Consider the following 14,505-nt stretch of genomic DNA (forward strand, 5'->3'; position numbering starts at 1 on the left):
GGGATATACCCAAAAGACTGTGACACAGGTTACTCCAGAGGCACCTGCACACCCATGTTTATTGCGGCACTATTCACAATAGCCAAGTGATGGAAACAGCCAAGATGCCCCACCACTGATGAATGGATTAAAAAAATGTGGTATCTATACACAATGGAATTTTATGCAGCCATGAAGAACGAAATGTTCTCATTCGCTGGTAAATGGATGGAATTGGAGAACATCATTCTGAATGAGGTTAGCCTGGCCCAAAAGACCAAAAATCGTATGTTCTCCCTCATATGTGGACATTAGATCAAGGGCAAACACAACAAGGGGATTGGACTTTGAACACATGAAAAAAGCGAGAGCACACAAGGGAGGGGTGAGGATAGGTAAGACACCTAAAAAAATTAGCTAGCATTTGTTGCCCTTAATGCAGAGAAACTAAAGCAGATACCTTAAAAGCAACTGAGGCCAATAGGAAAAGGGGACCAGGAACTACAGAAAAGGGTAGATCAAAATGAATTAACCTAGAAGGTAACACACACGCACAGGAAATTAATGTGAGTCAACTCCCTGTATAGCTATCCTTATCTCAACCAGCAAAACCCTTGTTCCTTTCTATTATTGCTTATTCTCTCTCTATAACAAAATTAGAAATAAGGGCAAAATAGTTTCTGCTGGGTATTGAGGGGTTGGGGGGGAGAGGGAGGGGCAGAGTGGGTGGTAAGGGAGGGGGTGGGGGCAGGGGGGAGAAATGACCCAAGCCTTGTATGCACATATGAATAATAAAATAAAAAAATAAAAAAATATATAAATAAAAATTACAATACAGGAAAAAAAATTCCATTGATAGGCAGGACAAAAAGAGGGGATAGGGAGTGTAAGAGTTAGAGTAATCTACCACGACAAGTATTTAAAAAATATTAAGAAGTATATGTATAAAATATAGTAGTAAATGTGTATTATGCTGATAGGTAGAAATATCACTAATTACTAACAGAGCTAGAAGTAGTTGCCTCTGGAGAATAAAAGGAGGGAATAAAGATCACTTTGTTAATTTACTATAAGTCTTTCAGTAAGGAACTAAATGCCTATATCACTTTAATAAAAAAATAAGAAATAATTTTGAAAACATACAAAAAAGTTAGCTGGGCATGATGATGCATACCTATAAATGCAGCTAGTTGGGAAGTGGAGGCAAAGTTAGTGAGATCCTATGGCAAAAAAATATAGTTGGGGGGTGGGGAAAAAATACAGCCAGGCCCAGTTATCACGCCTATAATCCTAGCTACTCAGGAGGCAGAGATCAGGAGGATAGTGGTTCAAAGTCAACCCCCCACAAACAGTTCACAAGACCATATCTCAAAAATACTCAACACAAAAAAGAGATGGTGGAGTGGTTCAACTGGTAAAGTACCTGGCTAGTGAGGCCCTGAGTACACAGGCAGTAAACAGGAAAAGGACAAAGATCTAAGAGTGTAAAAGTCCTGTCTGAGCCTCTCTCACAGCTCTCTGTGTAGGCTGAGAAGGATGCACAGGTCCTGAGAAGTCACACTCCTAGCATGCATTTAGTCTTCCTGCCACACAAATGGCTCGCGCACCCTCACATAGTATAACCTAGACCCTTGCCTGGCATCTCTAGAAAACAACTCAGTCTAGCATAGCAAAAAACAGAGACATGCACAAATATGGAAGTCTACTAAATTCTGCAAGGAATTAAGTTTTCTTTTTGTTGTTGTTTTGATTTGGAGACGGAATCTCACTATGTTGCTTAGGCTAGTCCTGAACTCCTAGGCTTAAGCAAACCTTTTGTTTCGGCTTTCCAAGAACCTAGGAATATAGGTACATGCCACTGCACCCACCTTAGGAGTTGGGTTTATACAAGCCATTCTCTCCAAAATCCAGTATACTACCCAGTCCTTAGCTAGGTGCTCAATAACATTTGTTAACCTCTCTTCCTTAAGAGCAGAGGACTTTGAGAAGACCTAAAGTCTAAAAGCCTCCATCAGACACTGATCAGATTTTACCCTGGGCACCAGAGATATAAGAAAGAGGGCCCCAAAGAAGAAAGGGCAGGGCTGTGGGTGTGGCTCAAGTGGTAGAACATCTGTCTAGCAAGTATGAGGCCCTGAATTCAAACCCCAGTACCACCAAAAAATAAGAAGAAGGAGGAGGAAGAGCAAGAAAAAGGGCAAAACCATCTCACTTAGGAGGATTGGGTTTCCAGGCATGGTAACTCATACCTGCTCTCCCAGTTACTTGGGAGGCAGAGATAGGAGGACAGAAGTTCAAGGCCAGCCCTGGCAAATGTACAAGGCACTATCTAAAAACCAAACTTGAAAAAAAAGCAAAAGGACTAGGGGCATAGCTCCAGGGGTAAAGTAGTAGAGTGCTTGCCTAGCATACAATATACCAAGTCTCAGAATGAATGAATGAAAAAAAAAATACACACAGACACACAGACACACACACACGTGTGTGTGTCTATATATATATATATATATATATATATATATATATATATATATGTAGTAAAACAAGCTGGAATTATCAACGATTTCAGAGCAGAGCAGATGACAGTAGGAGGACAAAGGATGGTATGGTAAGGGAGCTGCAACTGTGGGCTAGACCTCTAGCAGAATCACACAAAGTTATCCTAGCTTCTGAAGATTGGGGTTTTAACAAATCAAACCTCTGGAGCCAGGTACCACTGGCTTATGCCTATAATCCTAACTACTTGGGCTGAGATTAGGAGGATTCTAGTTTGAGGCCAGCCTGTGTAAATACTTTGTGAGATTCCATCTCCAAAATAACCAGAGCAAAAGGGACTGGAAGTGTGGCTCAAGGTATAGAGCCCTTGATTTGCCAGTGTGAAGAAGCCCTATGTTTAAACCCCAGTCCCACAAAAAAAAAAAAAAATCAAACTCCTGAATGTGTTTCTTTGAGTAAGGAATGCCTAGTACCATATACCATACCTCTCTAACAAGAGTCTTCCGGAAACAGTCAATGGTTCCAGAGTACATGGGAGGCTGTCCAGGCAAACTTGGTGGTTGTGTTTGGAGTCGGACCTAAAACCAAAAGTCAAAATAATTACTTTCCAGAATCAGCAGTGTTTGTCAACAGCAATGGTCCAACTATCTGTAAACCTGCATAGGGAAATCTGTACCTATATAGACGTCTTCAACATGCCCTTAACCTTGTATAGACTGAGACTTCTCTTTTACTTCATTAGTACGTCATTCTTTTTTTTTTTTTTTTTTTTTTTTTTTTGCGGAACTTGGGCTTGACCGGGCCTATACTTTGAGCCACTCCACCAGCCCTTTTTTCTGAAGTGTCTTTTTTGAGATAGGGTCTCATGGCTCTATTTACCCAGGCAGTCTTCGAACCACAATCCTCCTGATTTCTGCCTCGTGAGTAGCTAGGATCACAGGCGTGAGTAGCTAGGATTACAGGCATGAGCCACCGGCGCCCTGCAAAAATCAAGGCATCACCCTGGATTCCTTGGCTCCTAGCCCCTTCATTCCTTTTTATTGGCAAATAATACCCCATTTTGTATATCTTTCATCAATTGATGATGAAGTATTCTCCAGAGAAACTTAACCAATAGGAGATATATATTTTAAATAAGGAATTGGTTCATGTGAATATGGAGGTTGAGAAATCCTAAGACCAGCAGTTGGCAGGCTACAGACCCAAGATGAGCCAATATTTCAGTCTGAGTCTAGAAGCATGGACTGATGTCTCAGTTCAAGCAGACAGGCAGGAATCGTTCCCGCTAACACCAAGGTAAATCAGCCTTTTGTTCTATGCAGGTCTGCAATGGATTTGATCAGTCCCACCTACATTGGAGAAAACAGTCTGCTTTACTTAGTCTACTGATTTAAGTGTTAATATACAAAACATTCTCAAAGGCACACCCAGAATAATATCTGGCCAAGTAGCTGGGTACCATAAGACCCAGTGAAGTTGATACATAGTTATAGGTATTTATCTGTAAATGGAATATCTGGATCATATGTCAACTCTATTTAACCTTCATTTTTTTCCAGGGGATTGAACCCGGGGCCTCACACATGCTGAGCACACCCTCTATTACTGATCTAGCCCCAATTTAATCATTTGAGGAGGCAACAGGTGTGGTTCAAGCAGTAGAGAATCTACTAGAAGTACAAAATCCTGAGTTCAAATCCTAGTACCACCGCCTCCCTAAAAAGCTACGTTAACTATTTGAGGAAATGCCAAGATATATTCCACAGTAGCTTCACCATCTATAGTCCCTTCACCAGTGTACAAGAGTTCCAATTTCTCTACTATTTCATCAACACTTTTATTATCTTTTCTTAAATTATAGTCACCATAATGGATGTGAAGTGGCATTTCATTGTGATTTTGATTTGCATTTCTGTGATGGATAATGATTTTAAACATTTAATGTGCTCATGGACCATTTGTATAGAAAGGCCTATTTAGATCCTTTGCCTACTTTTAATTAAATTATTTGTCATTTGTTATTGAACTTTAAGTATTCTTTATATATTCTAGATGCCAGACAATGTCTTAACTACAGTGTCATGAAAGACCCAGAACCAGACCACACACCCAAGTTCCTCCCCAAAACCTAGCTCACAAAGATTGTGAGAATTAATGAATGATTACTGTTTTAACACACTGAACTGTTATATTGCAACAGGTAACTGATATACCAAGTTAGTTCTGTAGTCTTTTTCCTGGATATTTTTCCTGCTCATTGTTTTTCTGCTTCAAATCCTTCCAAAGCCAGCCATCATACTAATCTTTCCAAAACACCATTTTCAGCATGTTCCTCCTCTATTCTTTAGAAATTTTTCATTGTTGTATGTTAAGGTCATATGCCATAGTAAGGAAGTCATTCTCTAGGCAATAGAGGTGACATGCAGGTCTGTGGGGCTTATAGGACAACAATAGAAATGTCCAGAGGCTACCACTACTTTACATTCAAAATCCCTTATATTCTCCCTCATATCCTCCATGGTTAAGCACAGTTTCCCCTAGCTAGCAGGGGGAGAAAAGTGGACAAAACTTCTGACTTAGACTGGGGATGTAGCTCAGTGGTAGAGTACTGCCTAGCATGCATGAGAAACCTTATCATAACACCACCAAACAAAACAAAACAAACAAATTGTGACTAATACCTTTTTGTGTTTGTCTTCTGAGACAGGGTCTCACCACTATGTAGCTAGGTTGGCTTTAAACTCGTAATCCTTTTTTTTTTTTTCCATTACTGGGGCTTGAACTCAGGGCCCATGCCTTGAGCTACTCCATCAGCCCTTTTTGTGAAGGTTTTTTTCAAGATAGGGTCTTATGAATTATTTGCCTGGGTCTGACTTTGAACCACCATCCTCCTGATCTCTGCCTCCTGAGTAGCTAGGATTACAGGTGTGAGCCACTGGCACCTGGCTCAAACTTGCAATCTTCTTGCCTTAGTCTCCTGAGTGCTGGATTACAGGCAAGTACCACCATGCCCAGATACCTTTTCATGATTTCTTTATGAATCTTACACCTGTCTCATTGTGAGGGGAGCAAACGTGACAGGGGAATAAACCGAAGAAATGGCTCTGGGAATGCACTGTAAAAATGAACCTGGAAATGTAAAGGGAACAGATGGCAAAAGTAACTTTGTCTTAGGTGAGAAAGACAAAGAAACATTTCTAAAGACAACCATCTAAAAAGATGAAAAAAATAGACTCCTTACAGAAAGATAGCAAAAGCGGGGAGGGGGAGTCTTACCAAAATAACAAGCAGTAGTCATGAAATGTATGTAATAGATCCGATGGACTGACGAGACCCTCTTGGAATGTCCAGTCCAATAAGGATTGGGCAGGGGTCGGGGGGCAGCCAGATGATCAGGTTCAGCAAGAAGTTAATTAGATAGCTAATTATAGATGCAGCTTCAAAGTAGAATACTTGGACCTAAGCCAGTTAACACCCTCTATCATCTCCTAGACTTCAGTCTTTCCTTGGCTTAGCTTTTTCACTAAGTCCCACTCATCAGGATGCTTTGCTATCCTTTCACTAAACTTTGTGCTGCTTTAACTCTTAACTCCTAGTCTGGAGTCTTTAATCATAATCATCAACTACACCAGGATACGAACTTGGGAACAGCACTCCAGTATCATCACCATGACATCATCAGTCATCCCAACCAATAAGAACATGAAAGTCCTCCTCAGCTGGTCTTATTTTATATTCTGATCCCCCCACTTGCAAGCCCACACTTATCTTCACTCCTGCTAAAACACATTTGTTAAAAACCTTAATCCCCTCAGTTTCCCTTCATACAGAAAAAAAAAAGTAAAAACTTAACAATCCCAATGGATTAAGGCAAACTATAAAAATGCGTGGGACTTAAATTTTTGGGGTTTTTTCCCCTTTGGGTTTGGGGTTTTGAAATCGGGGCCTTGCACTTGACAGGCAGATGCTCTACCACTTGGGCCATGCTTTTTAGTTCAGAGACTTAAGCTTGATTTCTTTCTCTCTTGCCCTTCTATCTTCCACCATAGGATGACACAGCATGATGACCTGGACCAGATATCAGATATGGGCCCCTGGATCTTGGACTTTCCAGCCTCCAGATCTGTAAGAAGTAAATCTCTGTTCTTCATAAACCACTAGTCTCAGGCATTCTGTTATAGCAGCACAAAATAGACTAAGACCTCTCTACATGCCAGATTGTCTGGGTCTTCCCCAGACAGCCCTTCAATGCCTGTCTGATATCACCTTCCATAAGATTTTTTTCCAGGTTCCAATTCTGAAGTGTTGCAATCTTGGCTCATTAGAACTGATGGGTCACAGCTCTGTTGCTTTGAATCTTTGAAAGTACCTTCAAGGTCAGGCTTTAGTTGGGCCCACCTAGCTCTCTGAGGTCAAAAGGACAGCAGTCAGCAATCTATGCTGTTGGTTTATAATAAAAAGAGACTTTCTGATTGTCAAAATGCCAATGAGTCATTTATAATTCAGTACAGAGGTCACTGGGCCCTTCTTGGGAGTAATTATCAAGGACAAGAGAATATGGAGGTAGGAGCAGCATTCATATAAGACAGCAAATTAGGGAGGTTTGTTTTTTTAAAAAGCCCTAGATGCTGAGAACTAACTCTCTGCCTCTATGAATCAAAGGTAGCAATAGAGTCTAGACAATTGTTCCTAGGAACAATCTAAGTTCTAAGTGCTACTTCAGGGCAGCTTCTGTCTTGATTAAAAGCCATGAAAGAACCTATTGCCCATAACTGCCAAGAGAAAGGGCCTATGAACCTATTTTCCTGTGGAGGATACTAGATCCAACATCCTAACATGCCCCCCATATAGGCTTCCTATCCTGTAAGATTCATGTTTTCTGTCCATAGGCCTACCCTGGCCATGACCTGTGATTTGCCTTCAAGTCTGTATCCAGAAAAAAAAAAAAAAAAAGGTGAGAAAACTATAATGATGTTTCAAATGCAAAGTCAGTTTGCATTTGATATGGACTTTGGTTTCCAGCAAGGCCTTGCTGAAAGTGTTGCAAGGGGGAGAGTTAAGGAGTGATGTGAGAAAGCTCAGGGGTTTCTTCTCTCCCAGAGCCTTGGTTTGACACTAGCTTCCTCACCTGGGAGTTGTGAGGATCAACCTGGCCCTCCATAAAGCTGGTCATCTGCTTAGTCACTGAGGACATCATTGCTTCCCAGGGAGATACTTCTTCTCATTAGGCTATGCAAACTACCATAGGGTGACAGGGTGACAATGGCCTAGTGCCTTCTAGGGCAGGTAAAGGTGCAAGAGAGGCAAGGAGGAACTCTGGTCTCAGGGGAGTGTGTCAAAGGACAACTCTGACATCTCTAGTTGTTTTCTTGGGGAAAGTTTTACAGTGGATCTTTATGATAAAATGTTAGGGTGGCTGCAATAAGAGCTTTGAGGGAATGGTTTCTCTTTTTCCCATCCCAAAGAAATGGCACAGGGTCAAAAGAAACTGTGGAACAGAGACTTTAAAACAGGAGCTCTTGATAAGATGGTTTGAGGCTGCTCACTTTGCACCGTCTGGCTCTTTGGTGCGCAAGATAACAAGTTTCCCCCCAATCCTGAAACAATGATTCTCTAGATTTATTTTATTATTATTATTTTTTTGTCCTTTTGCAGTGCTGGGGGATGGAATCCCGGCCCTCATTCAAGCTAGGTGAACGCTCTAACACTGAGCTACATCCCCACTCCTCTCGACTTCTCACAGAACCTTCTATGGATCCCACTTCTGTCCAGGGTCCACGCCTCGCAGGGGACCCTGCCTCCGGCGCCCCACTTGGCCTCTTCCCCAAGCTTGCACCCCAGCGTACCTTGACTGTGTCCAGAGGGTGCCCCACGAACACCAGACACACGCCGCCAAAGCCGCCGGCCAGCAGGTTCTTGAGCGGGCTGATGGGCTTCGACTCGTTTGCCATGGTCAGTAGTCTGACTGGATGCCTGTCTGCCTGTCAGTTCCCGGCGGTCTTGCTCCGGTGCCCCAGCAGCAAGCCGGCCCCGCCGACCTTTCGCCTACTTTAGGATGGGCGGGGCATGAGTCTGGGGCAGGTCTGTAGGAGGGCCCAGTCGGCCGAGCCGAGCTTCCGCCCGGGCTGCTTCCGGCCGCGGCCCCGCCTCGATGGGCGTGGCTAGCTAAACGCAGTACGGGCGGGGTTGGGGAGAGCCTGCCGGAGGATTTATTCCTCCAGGAAGTCTTCCTGGACTTAAATGTTTGTCTGGGCTACTGAACTCCCATTCATCCACTCACTCCACAGAGGTTGATTTTTATCCTGCGATGTGTCAGGGCACCGTAGGCACAGTCAGGAGCACAGCACACAGGTGACTATCTTCATGGAATTTAACAGGCAAAACAAAGATAAAAGAAAAATGCATTCGGGAGCTGGTAGCTCACACCTGTAATACTAACTACTTGGGAGGCAAAGAACGGAAGGATAGCGGCTCTAGGCTAGCCTAGGCAAAATAGTTCAAGAGACCCTATATTGAAAATACCAAACCCAAAAACAAGGCTGGTGGTGTGGCTTAAGTGCTAGAGTGCCTGCCTAGGAAGTCTAGCAAGTGTGAAGCCCTTTGCTTAAATCTCCAGTACTGGAGAGAGAGAGAGGAGGGAGAGGAGAGACAGAGAGAGAGAGAGAGAGAGAGAGGGAGAATAGCTGAGGAAGGCAGAGAGGTAATGGAGACATATCAAGAGGGACTTTCTGTGTCACTGTAAGGACCACATCCTCTCCTCTATAGGATATGGGAACAATTGCAGGGTTTGAGCAGGGGAGCAACATTCTTTGAGTTAACAGAATCCCCCTTTAATGCTGGTGAAAATAGACTGTAAGGTACAAGGAAGAAACAAAGAGGTTAAAAGTCATGGCCAGGAATGTTGGCTTACACCAGGCCATAACAGAGGAGATAGTGAGAGTGGTCAGATTCTCTGCTGGGTGTGATGGTACACACCTGTAATCCCAGCACTCAGGAGGCTGGGACGGGAGGATAGTTGAATTTGAGGATAGCGTGATCCTGTCTATGTAGCAAGATCCTGTCTTAAAAAAACAAAACAAAAACAAAAAGAAGTAGTCAGATTCTGTATATAAAGGAAAGCCCAAAGGAATTGTTAATGAATAAAAATAAGGTTTATGAGAGAAAGGTTAAAGGATGATGGCAATAGTTACAGAGAGGCCTCACCTTTTTTTTTTTTTTTTTTCCAGTACTGGGGCTTGAACTCAGGGCCTACACCTTAAGTCACTCCACCAGCCCTTTTTTGTGAAGGGTTTATTTGAGATAGGGTCTCGCAGAACTGTTTGCCTGGGCTGGCTTGGAACCGAGATCCTCCTGATCTCTGAATAGCTAGGATTATAGGCCACCAGCACCTGAGAAGAGCCTCACCTTTAATTGGAGTAAGGGAGAAATTGGGGGAGGGGGAGACAAGGGGAGAAGAAAGGCCATTTTGGACATGATTAGTTTGAGATTTGTATTAGGTAGGTTTATCTGTCAGTCTGACATTCAGAGGAAGGGCTCAGGATGGTGGTGAAATTTGGAAGTCATCAGCCAAATTAAATCACCAAGGGAGTGTTAGGAAATAAAGAAGATGAGAAAGGACCAACAAGGGGAAAAAAAAAAAAAAAGGAAAGGAATTAACCCGGAAAATAGCAGAACCATGGAGTGTGATACATACCCTAGAACCGCTAAAGAGCACCAATGTGGCTGATGGGTCAGGACCATGTGTAGTGGGTGGAAAGATGAGTAAGAGGAACAACACTAGACTCAGGGAGTGACTGGGCCTCACTGATCCCAAAGGCTTATTGTAGAGTAAAATGAGTCTAGGACAAGGACCAAAACCTGACTATTTTCTTAGGAAATGACGAAGAACTGTGGGAGAATTTTAAGCACAATAGTGACATAATCAGATTTTCTATTTTGGATGGTTGGATTTGTGTGGAGAGAAACTGGGAGCAGCAAAACTGGTTAACAGGAAATAATATCAGTCCAGGTCAGGGGCAGTGAAGGCATGAACTGAGGCAAGGGGCATAAATGGTCAGAAAAAAAGAAAGCCTAGAGTCAATATGAGGAAAACTACAGCAGCTGTTAGTTTCAGACACATTGTATTCATAGTGCCCATGGCACATCTGGGGACATGCCTGGCTGGTGTCAGGTATACTTCCTGGGAATCAGGAGAACAGAAAGCTAGAGACAGAAGCCAGGAAGGTTTCTGCCTAAGAAATATATGTGACTCCAGAAGACTACATTTGGGAAAAGGGCAGGCAAGGACAGAGGAGCATCCAAACCAAAAGGAACTATTAAAGATTTTAAACCTGACTCCCAGGTAGATCATGCCTATAATTTTAACTACTCAGGAGGCAGAGATCAGAAGGATTGCAGTTGGAAGCCAGCCCAGGCAAATAGTTTGTGAGACTCTATCTTGAAAATATCCAACACAGGGATGGCGGAATGGCTCAAGTGGTAAAGCACCTGTGTAGCAAGCATGAAGCCTGGGTTCAAACCCCACTACCTCCAAACAAGAAAAAGTTTCAAGCCAGGTATGGTGGTTCATGCCTGTAATCCCAGCACTCAGGAGACTATGGCAGGAGGATTGTGAATTTGAATTCAGCCTGGGCTATATAGTGAGACCCTGTATCTAAAAACAAAAAGTTTTAGAGGCAACAAAGAGAAAAAGAGACAAGGAACAAAGGAGCCAGATGCTGGGTGAAGCCAAGGAATTTTCTTTTCTTTTCTTTTCCTTTTTTTTTTTGGTGGTACTGGGGTTTGAACTCAGGCCCTCACACTTGATAGGCAGGGACTCTACCACTTGAACCGTTCCATCAGTACTTTTTTTGTGTTGGGTATTTTCAAGATAGGGTCTCTCAAACTACTTGTCCTGACTGGCTTGGAACCATTATCCTCCTGATCTGTGCCTCCTGAGTAGCTGGGGTTACAGGCGTGAGCCACCAGCATCCAGCAAATTAAAGAATTTTAAACTGTCAGTGACACTTAGAAGCTTGTCAGACATGAGCCATGCCCCCAGCCCCTCTCCATTATACCTACTGAGATGGTGCCTAGACTTTAGCCAAGCCAAAAGAACCAATGACACTTTGTGTATGTGTGTGTGTAGTACTGGGGTTTGAATTCAGGGCCTTGTGCTTGCTAAGCAAGTGTTCTACCACTTGAGCCACATCCCCATCCCTTTTTTGCTTTAGTTATTTTTTAGATAGGGTCCCATGTGTTTCCTGAGCTAGCCTGGATTGTGATTTCTTATAGCAGGAATTAGAGACATACACTACCATGCCTAGTTTGCTTAGATAGGTCTTGCTAACTTTTTGCCCATGCTGGCCTTGAACTATGATCCTCGCAATCTCTGCCTCCTAGTTGGATGGGATTACAGTGTGAGCCACCATGGCCAGCATCTGTAATTTTTTTAAACAGGTTTGTGAGATGTGTGTATGCATAACTGTAAAGACAGATAAATAGATAGATACACAAGAAAGTTTCCTCGAAGAATGTACAACAAACTCTGGATACAACTCTGGTTAGGGAAAGAGTTGGAGTGAGTTAATGGAAATAGTCACATGCTGCTATCAGTAATTTTGTATTGTTTTAATTTTTTACAACTTCATGTATTAGTGTATATTAGTTGTATAATTCAAATCAATAAAAGTAAAAATGAGCAAGATAAAAAATATAAAATAAAAATTAAAAAGATAAAAAATATATATTATATAATTAAAATCAATAAAAGTAAAAATAAATAAGAAATAAATACATGTCTGCACTATGTGCTGTGTGACAGGTTGTAGTTTCCGAAGATGGTCTCAAAAACATATACGTCATTCACGCATGCTTTTCTTACCAAGTGATGTTGGTGTTCTTCTGTTGAGGGTAGGGCTGCATTTCCTCCCCCTTGAACCTGAAGGGACTTTTGTAATGGCTTCAACCAATATAATGTGATAGAAATAATGCTGTGTGACTTTGAAGGCTGGGTCATAAGAGCAATATAGCTTTCACTGGCTTTCTCTGTTATGACACTTGCCCTTGGATCCAAGCAGAGGCCACATGGAAAGGCTATATCCATGCATGCTCTGGCTGACAGCCCCAGTGACTTCCCCTACTGACAGCCACCATCAATCAGTAGATGTAGGTGTAAACAACTCTTCCTATGACTATAGTTCCCAGAATTTCACAGTCTTCTATCTGATGCTTCAGACATGGTAGAGATAATTCATTCCTACTAAGCCTTTGGATTCCTGTTCAAAAGAAACTATGAGAGACCTTATATTTATGCTTACTTATTTTATAGATGCTTTTATTTTGAAAAAGGAAAATTATACATATGGTTTCAGATGGTATTCATATCACTTAAGACTATTTCATAAACATCTTTGTCAATAGATGCCTTAAAACAGCAAAATTTTCTTTTTTTGGTGGTGCTGAGAATTGAACCCTGGGTCTCACATATGTTAAGCACATATTCAACATCTTCAGCTATACTGCCAGCCCAGAATAACATAATTTTGTCTTCTTTTTTTTTGGTGATGGGATCGAACCCAAGGCCTCGTGCATGCTTGGCAAGCGCTGTACCACCGAGCTACATCCCAGCCCACAGAATAATATAATTTTGAATGACTTTCTTCATTGCGAGATTTTTTTCTGGTGGTACTGGGATTTGAATTCACGGCTTCCTGCTTGCTTAGGCAAGTGCTCTACTGCTTAAGCCACATCTCCAGCCGCTTATTTTGGGACATTTGGGATGTTGCAAACTTTTTCTACTAGTACTAATGTTCCAAAACATATATTTTATACATATCCTTAATTTTTGGCTTAATTTTAAATACTAATTTCTTAGGCAGATACTGCTAGTAGTTAAAAATAATGTTATCATCAGCCCAAATATTATAGAGTAATACTGAAAACGAGGTCATATCTGTGCTATTAAAAAAAAATCTCACCTTCAGTAGTAGAAAGACAGATGAATAAAGAATAATACCGTTGGCCCTCCATTTCCTTTATTTCCACATCTGACTCAGACCACTGCAGACCAAGAATATTTGGAAAAGTTCTACTTTTCTTATTTTGCTAAACATTACAATGTAACAACTATTTATGTGGCATTTACATTGAATTATTATAAGTAATCCAGACATGATTTAAAGAATATGAGGCTGGAGGCATGGCTGAAGTGGTAGAGCACCTGCCTAGCAAGTTCAGGGCCCTGAGTTCAATCTTCAGTACCATTCCCTCCAAAAAAATATAAATGGGGGGATGTGTATGGGTTATAGGCAAATACTATACCATTTTATGTAAAGGACTTGATGGAACCTTGGATTTTGGTATGGGTTCCTGGAACCAATTTCAACTCTCTTCCCCTGGATTCTATGGGACGATTCTATTTAGGGTTTCAATACTCTGTCATGCATACACTTGATATGTGAGCATCCTCATTCTGTATTTTGCAAGCGCAAGAATTTTACAGAAAGACTGCTTTCTGTAAAAACCCCTGGAGTGGGTTTATTACCAGTAACTCAAAAGTGAGAGCTGAGTTTTCATTTGCAGAAAGTATATCTTGGGTTCTTTGTTAATATTATCATAATTTACATGGTTATGTTTTTGTCAAAACAAATGAAACAAGTAGACTGGATTATAGTAGACTTTTGTGTTGTTAATGTACAAAAGTTCTAAGGTTATGTTTGTCATTACTATTAATTTCCACTCCAAGATAACTTGGCATTTTTTTTAGTATTTGATTACACCTGGTTTAGGTACATGATCTGAATTAAATTGGAAGCTAAAAATCATGTATTTCTTGCAAGAGCTACATAAGATAGCCCGTTACGCATAAGTGTCTCGAATATCTGTATATACTTAACTTGAGTATGGGTAGAAATAGGTTGGGTTGTTCTCTATGGAATTGAACAGCCAAGAAACTTCTTGACGTCACTGGCTTCACTCTGGTATTTCCACTGCGGTGCAGCAGCAACTTGAGTGAGTCTTTGTCTTATCTATCCTCAAGACTTAGCTATG

General features: G+C 41.7%; 1 protein-coding gene across 1 annotated transcript in view; it reads right to left on the bottom strand.

Annotated features, from left to right (window-relative positions):
- Slc25a20 (solute carrier family 25 member 20) overlaps positions 1-8,564 on the bottom strand; it is a 34,203-nt gene extending 25,639 nt beyond the window's left edge. Inside the window, exons 1-2 of the mRNA XM_020172306.2 lie at positions 8,322-8,564; positions 2,961-3,053 (exon numbers count right to left, since the gene is read on the bottom strand). Of these exons, the coding sequence (XP_020027895.1) occupies positions 2,961-3,053; positions 8,322-8,426 (198 nt within the window). The 5' untranslated portion in view covers positions 8,427-8,564. The remainder of the gene's footprint in view (positions 1-2,960; positions 3,054-8,321) is intronic.
- Between the last annotated feature and the right edge of the window lie 5,941 nt (positions 8,565-14,505).

This window comes from Castor canadensis, chromosome 17 (assembly GCF_047511655.1).
Source record: "Castor canadensis chromosome 17, mCasCan1.hap1v2, whole genome shotgun sequence".
Taxonomy (NCBI): Eukaryota; Metazoa; Chordata; class Mammalia; order Rodentia; family Castoridae; genus Castor; species Castor canadensis.